This window comes from Chenopodium quinoa, unplaced genomic scaffold (assembly GCF_001683475.1).
Source record: "Chenopodium quinoa cultivar QQ74 unplaced genomic scaffold, ASM168347v1, whole genome shotgun sequence".
Classification (NCBI taxonomy): domain Eukaryota; kingdom Viridiplantae; phylum Streptophyta; class Magnoliopsida; order Caryophyllales; family Amaranthaceae; genus Chenopodium; species Chenopodium quinoa.
Window position 1 is genome coordinate 2,971,561 of NW_018743919.1, and position 16,704 is coordinate 2,988,264.

Sequence of the window (16,704 nt, forward strand, 5' to 3'; positions counted from 1 at the left end):
GTATCTAAGTAACAATATTCTATCACATTTTTCTGTTTGTCGATTTATTTATAGGTTAATTGTTACAAGTCTTACAACTAGTTAGTATAGTAAAGTACAAGAAGATGAAGAAAATTAATCGAAGAATTATTCTTCCATATGTAGAATATCAATATCAGAATTGTATTGATAAGATTCAAGAATAATAAAAACCTAGATTGATATTTTTCACGATACTTTTCTCAAGTTTAGTTTAGATTATGCATATACTTCTTTTATTATTGTAGTTACTTGTATTTTTTTTTTACTAACCTAAACTGCAAACATTTGACCATTTCTTTTTTTCTTTTTATAAAAACGCGACTGAGACTTTTAATTTTAGTCAACAGCTAGACAATAGTCTGCTATAATATAATATCTTCAACAACACAAAAAAACCACATCCAACCCAAACTAGTAGAGAATATTATTGGGTGGAGATGAGCTACAATATGAGCCGCCTTATAAGCTTCTCAAGTAGCTAAACAAATAATCTCTTACAGTAACACTACATTAGGAACCATCAAAACTCTAGATTTTAGCTTGTTTGATCAGCTGATAGCAGATTGTTGCTCTCCACCACATTATGTTTCGTACTGTACAGTAGAGCCAGCTGCATTCCAAGCTTCCAACAATACAGGTAAAAAAAAATTGCGTATACATAAAAATTAAGAAAACTTTGTTTATCATCATTATTATTTTTAAGAGAAAAACATACATTGAAACAGTATTAACACTTTTACTTGGATTAAGAAACTGTTCAAATGACACTGTTTGATTTTGAACTACTCTCTAGTAGCAATTTTTTCCTTCACGATGGAGTAATGCGTTAACAATTCTTAGTGGACATTGAAGTATTGAACCATATATATTTACCCTAAGACTTTGATCCGTTTATCCTATGTGATAGAAAGCAGACCTTATTAGAGTATTAGTGCTATAATAGGTTTACATAATTATATATTTGATCCCGACTTTGAGATAATATATTAAATATGGTGAGGATGAGAAATATATTATGAATCGGATAAATTCTTATACATACACCTAAGTGTTTGGTACATCTAAAGTGATACTTGACTATAGGTGCACAACACACATTAGCACTTCACATGAGTGGCGCCACATTAAATATAGCATTAGTTTAGACCATACACTTATATTTTTTGTTTTGTGCTAAGTTTATTAATTCAATTCAGTTTTATAAAGTTTAGACGCTTATTAGGTCACTTTTTGTTGAATCTTGTTCTCTTGTTTAAAACTAATGATATATCTATCCCCCATAAATTGCCGAGTTACTCAAAAAGCAATTGAAACCCAAAAAAAAATAATAAAAAAAATTAAAAACTAAATAAATTAAAGAAAATTTATAATAAAGATCGATGAAGGGTTCTTTGAAGCATACACTATAGAGCAATATGATATATACTCATTACAATGCACATATAGGATTTACAACCGCATTTTTGCCACTGTGAACAGATAACTAAGATCCTCACCCTTCAAAAATGATGTACAGTTACGCCTGAGGCCACTGTGGACTAACCACCTGCATTAACCAGAACTTGAGTAAGAATTCTCGGATTAACATAAAATCGCGATAGACAGAATCCTGGGCACATTATTTTTATTGAGAAAAGTAAGCTCAAACCTAAGAGTCCTCAAAAGTCTCTAAATTGAAGGAGAAAGGTGGGGTTCATCACTATCAGGCTCCTTACTTAAACCTTTTCTACCCCATAACCACTAGCTCTAAACCTTTCATATTACGAGTAATCATCCTCAGATCAAGAAGATAAAGATAAGCGCAAAATGAGATCAGCAAATTCTAGAGATTTTATACGACAGACTGTTTCTGATGTGTTGACTATCACATGTAACTTAATTGAATCATGCCCTTTCAATAGAAAATTCTACCACCGAAAAAAGTTCACACAACTTCTGCATGTCAAGTATGCTTTCAAGCAAAAGCTCACAACAGAATGTCATGAAACAAACAACTATGTATTGAGGCATCCTACAATGAAGAAAGTGGCAGCTATGGAGAGGGAAAAAGAGAATAAGAAGACTCACCTCAAGGGTACTGAATACCAAACGCATTCTACTTGCAACAACAGAAGGTTCCTCAGCATGCCCCGCCACTGCCATCTGCTCTAATTGAAGAGTCTTGACAGGGAGCCTTTCAGTCATGAGAAAAGGAGCCTCAGTAAAAAACTTGTAGTATAAAATCATCAATTGGTAGGAAAGTAAACACTATATTTGGAACAAAGTGAAATAGCACATACTATACGAGTATGCAACATTACTAAAATGGAACTATGTTTAAAAACAAGTTAGGCCAATGAATAGCAAATGGAGTTTATACAACATTTGATAAACGTATGTTTGCTAAGATCTTCACCTTTTCGAATGAATAGGGATTCTCTTCATTTCTTCAGTAACTGAGAATCCAATTACTGGGGAATTTGGGGAGCAAGTTTTCTTCAAAAAGTTCTTCTATAACATGGATGGTATCATGGTATGGTAACTAGAGAGAAAATTCACTCCTTTGGAAGGCAACCGGTTAAAAACCATAAAACCCATGGGCAATTTATATTGGATAGTTTAGCACTTTAGTTTTGATGAACAGTTTCAAATAAGTAGCTTGGCCTCCTGGATCTATGTTACAGTAAAAATCTTTTTAAAGTAACGCTGTATAGAAGAAAGAGAGCTACTTTGAGGAGTTTGGGGTACACCACAAACCACATAACATTTTCGCTATTTTCTATAGAAGGAAAAAAAAAAAAAGAAGATGAATAGTTCAATGGATATATTGACCGGGAAAAGAGTGCCAAGATAGGCAAAGTTTCCTCAGCATATGAAATCATTCTTCAGAACACAATAAGATCAGTGGAGATTGTGGACTAAGGAAGAGGAGCAAATGTATTAGGTGAACCCCACTACATTGTACGCAACAATTCAACATGATAAATAGTTAATCTTTAAAATAGATGATAAAAGATATCACTTACCAAGCCATTCCCCTCATATAATATGCATTTGCAATGATTGCACAAAAGCCTTTCCACAGGTGTAATACATCTTCAGAAACTGGAGGTGAAGCAGACCATCTAACAACTGTTGGTTGTGGTGTACACAAGATGGTGATGAATATAATGCTCAACCAAAGAATACACTCATCAACCTGCATTAAATATGCACAAAAAAAGTGCACTAGTCAACAAATCCCAGCTCAAAAATACAAAATGACCAAGATGTCGAGAAAAATATTCGCCTTTTAGGCAAGAGGTGGGCAGCAAGGCTACTGGTCACTTATAATCAGATAACAGAGTTTTGAGCATCTAAATGTCAAAAACACACACAGAGGAAAACATATAGATCAGAGAATAATAACTTTTGAGTTAGAAACAAATAAAGTCCTAATGATAGGGCCTAGATTTGATCATTGTTAAACAACTCAAAAAGTAGGAGGTGAAGCCCAAAGCCCCAAAGTGTTCTGTGTTTGAGTTGAAAGATAGGGCCAAGCTACTTTCATAGGCTCGGTAGCCGGTACACAGTACACTAATTACCTTAAAAGAAAATTTTACACTTTGCATTGACCAAATGGGTGAGAGGTAGTTAAAGTGTTGAAATACCAAAGGCAGTTAATTTTCTAATTTTAGAATTAGTGTTTAACTGTACACAAGTTTAAGCAGAGAAATGGTAACATAATAGGCACTTGTACAAGGGGTTTTAAAAATCTTGCTAATGTCTCCAACTGACAAGAAGCAACCTTATATTGAAAACTTTGGGTCCTGCCCAATCAACTTTCAGACGGAAATTATTTGATTAGACTTGCAATTGATCCAAACCACACACTAACTAAACCATAACTAACCTCATCACCTGTTTAAGGGGTCTAGATGTAGCACCATATGAACCACAGAAGCCAGTAAAAATGGTTCTAAAGCAAAATCACAGGATTCCAGAACACAACAGAATTCATCAACCACTCATTTAAAGATACATATAGCAGTTCAAGGTGCAATGGTACGCACAACTCACTTCCTCAGATAATATTTTAGACTTCAGACTGGTACTTCCTCCATAATTTTCCATTGATTCTATTGTAACTCCAGATTCCTTCATATTTGCCAGCTCTTTCCTCAAACCTTCATCAGTGCATCCTAATGCATATGCATTCACCCCAGCTTCAATGAATTCCTATATCATCAAAGCATGAAAGGAAATTCAAAGAAAATATTAACTAAATATAAAATGAATATAGTATAGCAATGTGAGTAGAAGAAAAATATAAGTTTAAAGGAATTCCTAACCTTTAAATTATCAATGCCACCACGATCAATCACATTTCTGTACCGTCTAAATAAGCTGACAGCAATATTAGTTGATGAACGATATTCATCATCTGATGAAGTTGGATCTGAAGACCGGCACTGCATCAAGTGATACATAAATATGTATGTATATAAGCAACCAAAACCAGATTGTTAAAAGGAATATTTAAATTTAAAATCGACTATGCATACCAGCCACCTCTTGGGAAGAGTGTCCTGAGAGACTTTCAATCGTCCATACCCTTGTCTGGAAAGAAAGCACTTGCGCAGACCTTCGGTATTGGAAAGACTTGATTGACTAGGACAGCTTAGAGGACTGAGCAATGGTATGACATTTGCAGTCTTGGGAAGGCCGAATTCCTGAAATATATTGCTATCCACGTAACTCAAGCAGTTTCCAATAGCTCCCCCGGCATGCACCGTCAGCATGGTTGAACCATGATATATGTGTCTTCAAGCTGCAAATCGCCAATCCAAGACCAAAAGTGTTTTAGAACCACATACACTAATAGTTTCTTAAAGTCCGTTTTAAAGTTCACAAAAGTTCATAGGTTTGTTTCTTAAAGTCTTTACTTCATGTAGGTGTTATTATGGTGAGTAGGTCAATGATACATAGAGTCATTCCTAGAATAAGTTAAGAGTCACTCAGAATTTCTCTGATTATTAACAAGTAATGTGCAAATTTTAGTTCTGTATCCTTATGAGATCCAGAAATCAGCTTAATGCCAGATCATGCTATGAGGAAAAAGTCATCAAAGCTAGGGGTCTAGGGATGGCAAGGCTCCCTATTGACCAAACAACTGGAATATACAGAGCATTGTCCAAATCCCATTATAAACGGTGTATTCTGTTAAAATAATTCTTCCAAGAAAAATAATCTTTTATCACCAGCTTTTAGAAGCCTTTTGCGACTAAAGTAGTGCTTCTCTTCAAAGGCACTACTTATAGTGTAAGTTGTGTGCTTAGTCAATCACAGCAGATCTCATACCAAGGTTTTATGTTTGCTGTAACTTCATTCAGTTCTGTAGGTTTATCCTGCTAGACCTCGCTAAACTAGTACTATTTGCTCACATAGAAAACCTTAAATCATATAGTTATGTAGATAATGACCTCTTCTTTCAAATTCACATCTCCACACTTCGGGAATGATTCCACTAAAGCAAGCCATGAGTCACAAGATAAAATTATTGAATCATACATTTACTTTTCCTAGTTCTGACCTTACAAAATTGTAAGGAAGGGCTACTATTCTACTAACCCAGCTCGTGGCTAGTAAATAAAGGTTTGGCTGCATCGACAACCATCTCTCTCACACAGGAGTACTATGGGACAATAAGTTAGGTAAGCAGCATACATGTAAGCACAACCATGCTTTAACAGCAGCAATCACATTTATAAGGAAAGAAGACTTTTTTGCTTGGAACAAAAAATTAAGATGTTCACTTTGCTAGACACTCATTAAGCATGACCAACATGGGATGCCTCCATAAGTTGCTGCTATTCTTTTAAAACCAGACCACCCAAACTCTCTGGACCCCCAATATTAACAAGGAATTCCACCATTGGATATAGTTGCCTTTCGATGAGATTTAATAAGTCCTCTATAGTTGAACCCTTAAAGACAATCCTAAAAATGACTCATCATCTAACATTGATTCATGCTGTTTCCACCATCTCGGCAATTCGACTGAAATAAACTTCATATCAAAGCCTTATCTTACTGGTTATGATTGACCTGGTATAATTGAATCATCTCAGACTAAGTTCAGAACCCAAAATGCAGAATAGCTTCTATGATATTGATTTAGGAATTCATGACATAATCAAGCGTTCAACTATGCTATTCAGCATATTGTATACTACTAATTATAGCTTCTAATACAGTTATCCATAGTCCTTAATCAGAACTAATAATAAAAATTACAAAAGACTACAACTTTAACATAAGAATAAATGGCATAAATCAAAGCATGGGTAATGAAGAAAATGGCAAATAATCCTAAGTCAAGAATATATAATATCAAGTAAAAATCAAAGCAATAAAAAATGGCAAGTTATTCACAAAATAAAAAATAAAAAATAAATAAATTAAGTCACCTTTTCTGGGGAAATATGATTGCCTGTGAAATTACTAGAGCAACCTGAAAGAAAAAATAACCTTGGACAATTATTTAGAGAGAGGATAGAAGAAGGATCAGTTGGGGATTTATGCAAACCACCAACTTATTGTATGGTTCCAAAATATTTTTGTGGAATTTTGAAATATGATTGATCGGAAAATGAAAGGAAAGATCTTTTCTCATTTTTTTTCTGGTGATAGAAAGACTGAAAATTTTGACTATCTATTTTCTCCAGATCGCTGCATTTGTCGTTGTTTACTTTATTATTATTATTATTATTATTATTTTTTTTTTTTTTTTTTTTTTTTTTTTTTGGCTAAACTTAACAATGGTCTTAGGCTCATAGGCTGTGCCATGCCGCTGGACTTAACCTAAACCCATTGGTTAGATGTCCCAAGCAAGTTCATGTTCACATTCACGGGTGCAAAGTTCACTTACTCGGTATTTTTATTGGGTGCACTATAATACCTTGAACCCTAAAATTTTGCAACTCGCATGTTCACATTCAGTCCAACCAAGATCAAAATTCACAAATGTTTGTGTCTTGTATTAACAAAAACAACGAATATACTATAATAATCAAATCTAACACAAAGTATAAATTTGTTTCTGTGTGTTATACTGTATTAGCAACCGAAACCACTTACACAGTTACACTCCTTTTAGCCGCTTAAAAAACTTCTTTCACTCCATATTTTTTGTATTCTGATAAATCAGTGCAATAATAACGAAGCAGTGATACTCTACTGAGCACTCTCTTGAGCACATAGGGAAGGAGACTTCCTGCACTCCAATTACCTTCGTCAAAAGCACATGCCATTAATCCACGCACAATTACGCTGTTAAAATGAAGATAAAAGCAGTTCATCAATTCAAGACCGAAATCATCAACTCAGTAGTCATTATTGCCCAAAAATTACAAACTATTATAAGGGTGTATCGTACTCTTCCTGAAAGAGTAAAATCTCAAAATTTTCAGAATAATCGAGCAAGGGAGTCTACAATTACATCCCTAGGTACTTGAGAAATATGCCAAAAACATAATGCACCAGTTATAAATAAAGGTAGGGAAGATCTTGACCCCCAAAATTATGTGATTACAAGACATGGAAATTTATTTTACTATGACTGAAAAACGGAACCACATTCCCTCTCATATATCAAGAAGCAACCTTCTGGGATCCTCCACCACATCCTTGACGCGGCGCAAAAAGAGGACAGCCTCTCTTCCATCAATCAGCCTGTGATCATATGTCAGAGCAACATTCATCATTGGCCGTGAAACTACCTGACCACCAACCACCATTGGACGGTTCACAATTGAGTGCATGCCCAATATTGCTGACTGCCAAATTGAAAAGAACATTAGACTGATAAAAAAAGTTTGTGCATTACTCTCTAATACATATGAAATATGAGAAATCCTCTGACCTGTGGAGGGTTGATAATTGGGGTACTCAGAAGGCTTCCATAAACACCACCATTAGATATTGTGAATGATCCTCCAGCCATCTCATCGATCGATATTGTGCCCTCATTGGCCTTCTTGGCAAGAGAGTTGATTCCCTTTTCTATATCAGCAAAGTTCATTTTGTCCGCATCTCGGATAACAGGTACCACAAGACCCTAGAAGCAACAAATCAGTATCCAAGTTAGAGATAACTACAGTTGACGTCGTGCAAAGGCACCCTAAATGTTTGGGTAACTAATAGTAGATAAATGAGCACATCTAACTTTAAGGAAAATCATATAAACCAAATAAGCCAACTCCACTTGACTTTACAGCATATGCGCGATATAATTGTATGTACAAATTCAATACAGTTTATCTGAATGTAAAGATGGTAAACCACTCAATGAAGGTCATGATAATATTAATATTCTCTCAAGCTGAAAAATGACTAAATGAGTGAGAAATGACAACAAATGTATATTTTAGAATAGTGGTCTCGATCAATGATTATGATTTACACATCACTTACAAGAGAACAATTCTTCTGGTTTTCCAATACTGTATTCTACTCCTCCATAGACCACGTAAAAAATGAAGAGTGGTAATCTAATTCACTTATTATTTGGCTTTATAACACAATTCAATGCATATCATACGGTATCTACAGTGTCCAGTCCATCAGCAAGTTTGACAAATAGCTAGAAGTATGGAATTTGTCGCAAATTTACAAAGGCATTACATTGGATCCCTAAGTGTATAGATATCTTTTCTTTCCAGGTTTTAATTTTAAAAAAATGTATATATAAGAATATACTAGATATGATGGATCAAAAGCAGACCTTAGGAGTGCCCACAGCGATACTAATATCAATATATTCTCGGTATATGATGTCATCCCCATCAATAACAGCATTAACAATAGGTTGGCTCTGGAGTGCACTCACTGCCCCCTAGAAATCACAATAAAAAAAAAAAAAAAAAAAAAAAAAAAAAAAAAAAAAAAAAAACAGCATTAGCAATTCTAACCAATCGCATAGCAAAAAACCACAACAAAGAAAATGACGTACTTTGACAAATCCTGACATGAATCCCAACTTCACTCCATGCTTTTCAACAAAGGCATCTTTATAATCAGAGCGCAGCTTCATCAAGTTTGTCCTAACAAAATTATATTGTCCACATTAGGCATATTAAATGACAAATCATTACCCTCTCAATGTAGAGATGCAATAATAAGCTTCTACTACAACTTATTTAAAAAGATGGACTTCTAATTTGAGCTGTTAGAAAACATGGTTAAAATTACATTGGATTGTGTAAAACCAAAAATGTGTCCTTAAGCATTGGTAATCACACTAATCAGTGAAAAGTATGCATGAATATATATTTCTTTGATATTCCTTTATATATTTAATACATCAAAATGTATCCAATTTTCGGGACAAGGTGTGAGGTAAAAGTGACACATTCATTTTCTTAACTAGAACTGTTATATTAAATCACAGAAAGCACATAAATACTACTTACTCGCTGCTATAAAAGCTAGTGATCATTCATTCATTCCATTTGAATGAACCTTTCTCGGTGGAGGATTGAGTTAATTTAGACACCAGAATGTGTATACACCTCTAAAAGGCCAACGAAATAACTACTGTACCAACAGTTTTTGGTTGCCACAGGTACACAACACCCAATTTTATGGCTGTTACTCCAGTGGAGTATATGAAATTCCCAGAGAAGAAAGTTCCTTCGTTATAAACTCATCTATGCCGTAGATGTTAATCATGTCATGAAGAATAGAGTTTTAAAAATGGCAGAGAAGAGAAACTACAATGATAACTAAAGCTGCGAAATCAGAGATTTGTGTAGTACCATACGTCATATTTGTTAGTTTTTTCAGCACAAGAGCACTACAAAATTACTCAAAATTTGGAAGTGAATCAACTAATTACTTATTATTTCAATATTTACAGTAAATTTTAGATTTTTTTTCCCCCTTGCATTACAATATACAAGAAAATTAATGGTTTAACTTAGCAAATTTTAAACAATATATTCAACTTATATTAATTACATCAGAGAAGTTATAGCTTACATATCAACTTCATTGAAAGTAGTCAACATGGCATAAGTGTTCTGAGAGTCTTTCAAACGGGTAGCAACTCGCTTTCTTAGTCTTGTCATTGGAACCTAAATATAATCACAAGTTCAAAAAACAATGAACTTCTAAATCAATGATTCAGTCATCAAAGATTTACGAATACAAGTAACCATCCCAAATGATTTTGGCAAAAGAAATTCACATACCCTTCTCTCTCTGTCCTTGGGAGGTAGTTGAGGTTCTGATGGTGAGGGTTTTGTAGATGGTGGAGAAGGAGCTTTAGGCTTTTCCTTGGGAGCAGAATCTTTTGATACAGGCTTTTCTTGAGCAGGAGTTTTAGCTTTTACCTTCTCATCCGTCTTGTCCTTATTAGTTGCATCAGCCTTGTTGGTTGGTGCCTCGGATGGAGCTACATGTGCGTGATCGCCAGATTTTGAAATGATAGCTATCTTAGTGCCAGGCTCTACAGTATCACCAACTTTGGCCAGAAGCTAAAGTTATAGGAAAGCCACATTAGTCAACAAGTGGGTGCAGTGTTCAAAAAAGGACCAGAGCATTACCCAAGAAATATAGAATAATTATTGAGACTAATTCACATACCTGTTGAATGATTCCAGCTTCAGGACTACCAACATCCATAGTGACCTAATAAAATACAAAAATTAGCCTACCCCTTTTTTAATCAGTGAAAAATTACACCAACAAGGTGGCAATATATTCCAAAAGGATACCTTATCTGTTTCAATTTGAGCAATTGGCTCATCAACTTCAACACGGTCTCCAGGATCTGATTAAAGTACGATATTGAGTTGCATGAGATATAATTTTAAGAAAAGATGAGCCTAAGCCTCCTTGGCCAACTAACTAAACTTTTCCTCACAAAACATTATGAATCAGAAAGACATACGCTTTAAAAATGAAGCCAAAGTGCCATCAGTAATAGACTCTCCCATGAAAGGTACAACGGCTTCCACAACATCACCTGTATCGGAAATAACAAACTTGATTATATAACCACCAGCTAGGTGCAAAGAATATCAACAGGGATCACTAAATAGACATTATCCCACCATCTGATGAGTAGGACCTCTTCCATATTTGCCTAGAAGGACCAGGTTGCAAACAAGATCCAACTTCCCTGCGCATCCATACATAAATAAACAAATATAAGCTAAGTCCAAATGTCATGGATGAATTGACATCAGCTCATATAGCAACATATAAATTTTTTGTCATTAGAATAGGTAAAGGAATTATTTAAGGCAAAGCGACAAACAAACCTTAGCGACCTAAGACTAGTCTGACAACCTGTGATAAGTATGGAGGACGATTTAGATTTCAGAACATGCATCATACTTTCATAATCAATTAGTTTGTTAATTGTAAGGAGACATACCCAAATTCCCATGTAAACCAATAATCCTGACGAGATTCGATCCTTGTCTGAGATGCAAAGTCTACACAATAACATGCACATTTAGCAAATAAGAATTACTAAGTAATCATCCAAACAAATCTCTGCTAATACATGAATTGTTAGTCAGGATTAAGAATATATGATTATATTAACCACAACCACACCAATAAAGATACACTCTTAAATGAACTTGGTCCACACTAATTTATTGTGGACCACTAATATTAGAGACACTATGGTTATTTTAGATATAAAAAAAAGATCACTATATTAAAATAAAGGTTATTATGTTGAAATAAAAGTCATTGTGATATTATTAAGGGTATAAGAATTATTTTATTTGTTTTAATAAAATTTGTTATATACCGGTCAATATAAATAGTAAAGGTTACTATGTTAAAATTAGGGTCACTATGTTTAACATAACGTCGTATTTCAGGTTCACAATGATATTAAATGTCACACAAGTTTTAATAAAAGTTATTATGTTAAAAATTAGGTTGTTATGTTAAAACTAGAGTCACTATATTCCATTTAAAGTCGGTTACGTGTGTATAAACCTCGGGTTCACAATAATATTATTGTGAACCAGGTCCACACAAGATTTTTTGACCAATAAATTAATATCGCAGTCCGGTGATTAGCTACTTTACATTTATAACCACCCAGATAATTGAGAGATCTAAATATCTGTTTTGCAAGATAAATGTGAAATTATCTCACTTCTTGAATCATGTCAGTGCATACTGAGCTGAGCATGGAAAATCAGAAAACATGATAAGAGTATAAGACAGTAGAGATTTTATCACAGCCCTAGCCAGTCTATTTGGAAATCATACTATATCTGGAGCTGTCCTTTCCAATATGGCAATATGTGGACTAGAGGACCTAGTTTCAAGGAAAGAATTAGGGACTTGAGAATGTTTGGAAGCACAATGTACATATTTCAAGTTGCACTAATTTGAAAAGGTATTGAATAAAAATTTAAGATCTTTAGCTGTTTGAACCTTGTTTGATGATTAAAAAAAATGCCAATAAGGCTTTCCAGAAGCTTGTTAAATGTCAATCAATGCTGCAAAATGACTTCAGACTTATTTAGCCAGTGATGTATATCTAGGAAGTACAAATATCCTAGCCTCGAGCTGAAGATAGCCTTTGAGGCAACAATCCAAGATCAAGTGGCTAAAAGAGTAGGATCATAACAAGTTTGTTTTCATGCTTGTAATACTTGTCCTGGGTAGGGAAAAAGCAGAGTCATTTTTTTTTTATCAAGGATGCCAAAGGTGCAGGACCAATTATCTTTGTGATGTGCCTTACAACATGCATAGACTATAACAACAGTCCTCTTGTAATTGATGTTATTCATAGAACTGCTGTAAATATTACACTAGTTTAAGTAAGCTACTTATCATAATGCTATGATGCGAATATTAGAATCCCAGACATGTCTAATATGCAATAAGATCAATTTGGTAAGGGCTACTTTGTCTTAAAAGAGAATTAAGGCGGCTGAGTGTGATGCTCTTGTTGAAACGTTGTTTAAAGGGAAAAAATATGGAGAGTGAAGGCATCCACCTTTGATGGGCAAACTTAAATTGTCGAGCTTTGTTATGGTGCATATGCATTCTTATTAGGCTGATTTAATTATGCTCACCAGCTTGCGGTTGGAATAAGCGTTGGATCATGCATGGCTTATTTGCTGGGTGACAGCCAATTCACCCCAAGAATCTCCTTGTAGATTGGGAAGTCATTAGTAAAATCAAGTCCATAAAGGACATGGGGTTGAAAAGTGCTTCATTTTGAATATTTCTGGTCTAAGGAAACATGTTTGACATCTTGCTTATAGACTGACCTGTGAAAGAGGGTTCATATTTTAGCCAGGGTGACTACTACCCTAACAGTAATGCAAACTGGACTCAGAAATGAGTATGTGAGTTGTTGAGCTAAAAGAAAGTATGAAAAATGGTTACTCTAGCAATGCTTCAAAAGATCAAAATCATAAATGATATTATAAACAATGGTCATGAATGATATTTGGGCTATGAAAATCATGTTTAGTGCAAGGATAGGTTTGAAGCTGATAAAAATGAACCTATACACAATTCTATTTGTTGTTTATCAACTAGACCAAAACCTAATGCAGAGGAAAATCTTAGCAAAATTGAAGTTTTTAATGGCCAATATCCGCACAAACTATTGGCCATCAAATCAAAGCATCATGTTTCCCTAGCATGTAATTATGTAAAACTTGTCTAAGGTGCGTGTACTGTGTAGACTGTTCTTGTATAATACAAAGTATTTGTTTTGGTAAGGATATATTCTCACTCACTCACCCAAACAAGAAAAGGTATTAGGCATGAAATTTGAAAGAAAAATCATTCATAACAATTATCTTTATCAAAATCAGCATTTCTTATTCTGATACATAATCCCATCCCAAAATTTAGCATGCAGAAAAAACATCAAAGATCTTTTTTCCATCCAAAACAATGGCATTTATAGATTAGGTTCCGGAATTACAAAATCAGGAGAACTATAATAATTACATAAAAAAGTACTCACTACTCCACAAAACAAAACAAAACCCTCAACCTCGTCCATACAACATGACATACACAGGGTCACATAGCAAAAGGTACTGTATCGACTACAAAAACAAGCCGCTTTCATACTTTCACAATCTACACAGCAAAGATTGGCATAAACAACAACAGTATGACTACTACATGAAAACATTCACATTCACATTCGCAACCTAAACCGCACCCCGTGAGGTGACCAGTCTAGGGAAAACCACACTCAAACAACATAAATTCCAGCTAAAATCCTCAACTTAGCAAAAACACACAAATTCCAGCTAAAATCCTCAACTTAACCAATAAAAACACAAATTTCCATCTAATTGACCTTTATCTAAGAACTACCTCTTTCGCAGCAGTGGCATAGCCGTGAGATCCGAAAGCTGGAGCAGATGGTCCAGAATTCCTCTGAATTTGACGCCCTAGCACCTGAAAAACATCGCAACAACAGCAATTTTCCATCAATGCCAAAATCACACAAACATTAAAAAAAATACAATCAAGAGAAAAAAATCAACACAATTTATTTTACCGAAACACCACCACGAACAGCTTTTCGCCGCGCAATCCCTAACATATTGTCTACAACAACAAAATCAACGCAACTTATTTTCAATATTTCTCTAATATCTGATTTTGAAAACTCAACAATCAAAAATTCATACAACAAAATTCGGATCTAGAAATTTTCGCTTATTTTTCCAGAGTCTTCAAACATATAGTAGATGACAAAATGAAATCGCATAAATCTAGTCTAAAATCTGAAATTTAATCAAACATTAAATGGTTACAATAAGTTTACCTAAAATGAATAATCGCAATTAGTTAATACGAAAAAAAGAGTAAGAGTTGCAGATAAAGTCTGGGAGAAAAATGGTTTCCCGTATTCGTCGGTTGTCTCCGTTTCGCCGAGCGCCGCGTAGCCAGGAGAAGAAAGGGGTTGAGTTTTTGTTTGTGTGTTTCTTCAAGGCTTTACTTGCGAAGGTTCTATATTTTGTCTGAAAATAATTTAAATAAATTTTTTTTAATTTTTCTCTTGGGCCATTGACCATGTGTCGCCGTTGTTTTGTTTTTTAATCTCTGTCCCTAAACAAACATTAAAAAAAAAATGTACATTTGTTATAATGTTACTTTAAAATGATCAAAAGTTACCCACTATATATAAGTTACTTGATATGAATAAAAGTTATTTATGCTTTATTGACAAAGTTATCCAAAAAAAGTCTAAAAGTTACCCAAAATTCAATAAAAGTTACCTCGTATCGGATATATACAAAAGTTTTTGTTGTCCCTTTTTTTTTTTAATTGACACGCTTTATTATTGTTTAAATTTTAAATGGTCGGGTTCAGGAACTCATTGAACCTCAATTGGATCTGTCATTGGAGTATGCTAGATTCAACCAACATGATGAACAGAAAACAATCATTCTTCTATGCTAAAAAATTGAGTAACAGTTTCTATCTATGGCTATATTGTCATGTGCTTTATATTCACTTTACTAGAAAAAAATACATTTTTTTTATCTAATTTAATGAGCTAGTAAACGAATGTCACAAGGGTAGGTCTTTATAATCACGAAAATGTTGCTCTCATTATGAACTTTAGTATGATAAATAAATGAGACAAATTTTCAGAAAAGATGTTCAAGCCAACGATGATATTATGCTTGTTGGCCAATCATAGTTCTTTGATTTGCATGAATACACTTTTTTTACTTGAACCAATATACTTTGTCACTTTGTTTACCTGCTTCGATTAGGGTTTTATATATGACACAAATCGTAACACAAGATGAAGATTAACATTCAAACTAGGAACATACAAGACAAACCTCAAAACTTGACCTTCTTTTTGGCGTTGTTTGATTACTCGATCTTGGGTAAACAACCTAGAGAGAAAATTATGTACACACTCTTGAATAGATTAATATTCCTAGTTATATGATTCTAATAACCAGTGGTCAATAATCCATGAGTAGAGCTACACTTATCAATTTACCATCAGATTTGCTAGAAGCATCATTGTTCTTTGAGGACATTAGCATATCAAACAATTTGCTTGTAGCATCATTGTTCTTCGAGGACATTAGCATATCAAACAATTGTTGTCATTGTTTATCTAATAATTGCAGATCCCACTGCAATCAACCTCTCCAATATGCTACCTAGTTGAATTACTACTGCCTAAGGCATTTCCATTAGTGGCCTCCGCCCTTGCCAGGCCAATGGCAAGGAATTCTTTTGAATGTGCCTTTCCTAGTTGCCTTACTACAAAAGTGTATGAGCCACTAGTGAGAGGCTTATCACTCCCCTTGCCATGTGTAAATCCACGCCCATGACTCCATGAGCAGCACCTTAGGCCGCAAAACTGCCTTGTTTTCTTATCTCCTTCGTCGAACAATGGAGTGATGTCTTTCCTCAAGCACTCAAACAATGCATTCTCGTTCTTTAACAAATGCAACATTTATATCACACTTCAACCACAAAAATTGACGTGTAAAATAAAACTTGTCGATTCATCTATCCCAGAGGACAACATAAAATATCTCTAAACTAATTTTCTCTCAGCTTTAATTTTACATAGAAAGAACAAAAGAGAACAGATGCAGTCTTATTTTTACGATCAAATTTTTAAAAAATTTGTCCATGAGTAAACTTGTATCCAAAAATTATTCTTTGTAG

General features: G+C 34.3%; 2 protein-coding genes across 2 annotated transcripts; both read right to left on the reverse strand.

Moving 5' to 3' along the window:
- Positions 1 to 1,366: 1,366 nt before the first annotated feature.
- Positions 1,367 to 6,668, reverse strand: LOC110687389. Its single transcript, XM_021864036.1, has 7 exons — positions 6,450 to 6,668; positions 4,545 to 4,810; positions 4,332 to 4,451; positions 4,060 to 4,218; positions 3,027 to 3,199; positions 2,089 to 2,194; positions 1,367 to 1,567 (listed from the first exon to the last, which is right to left on the reverse strand). Exons 2-7 carry the CDS (start codon positions 4,779 to 4,781, stop codon positions 1,538 to 1,540), a joined length of 825 nt encoding a protein of 274 aa, XP_021719728.1. The 5' UTR covers positions 4,782 to 4,810; positions 6,450 to 6,668; the 3' UTR covers positions 1,367 to 1,537.
- A 667-nt stretch (positions 6,669 to 7,335) lies between these two features.
- Positions 7,336 to 15,003, reverse strand: LOC110687388 (dihydrolipoyllysine-residue succinyltransferase component of 2-oxoglutarate dehydrogenase complex 1, mitochondrial-like). The gene is made up of 15 exons (XM_021864035.1): positions 14,825 to 15,003; positions 14,555 to 14,604; positions 14,368 to 14,451; positions 11,423 to 11,483; positions 11,307 to 11,334; positions 11,097 to 11,164; positions 10,934 to 11,008; positions 10,758 to 10,813; positions 10,627 to 10,671; positions 10,233 to 10,517; positions 10,021 to 10,115; positions 8,993 to 9,083; positions 8,765 to 8,875; positions 7,904 to 8,098; positions 7,336 to 7,817 (listed from the first exon to the last, which is right to left on the reverse strand). The coding sequence occupies exons 2-15, from the start codon at positions 14,597 to 14,599 to the stop codon at positions 7,626 to 7,628; spliced, it is 1,431 nt and encodes a 476-aa protein (XP_021719727.1). The 5' UTR covers positions 14,600 to 14,604; positions 14,825 to 15,003; the 3' UTR covers positions 7,336 to 7,625.
- Between the last annotated feature and the right edge of the window lie 1,701 nt (positions 15,004 to 16,704).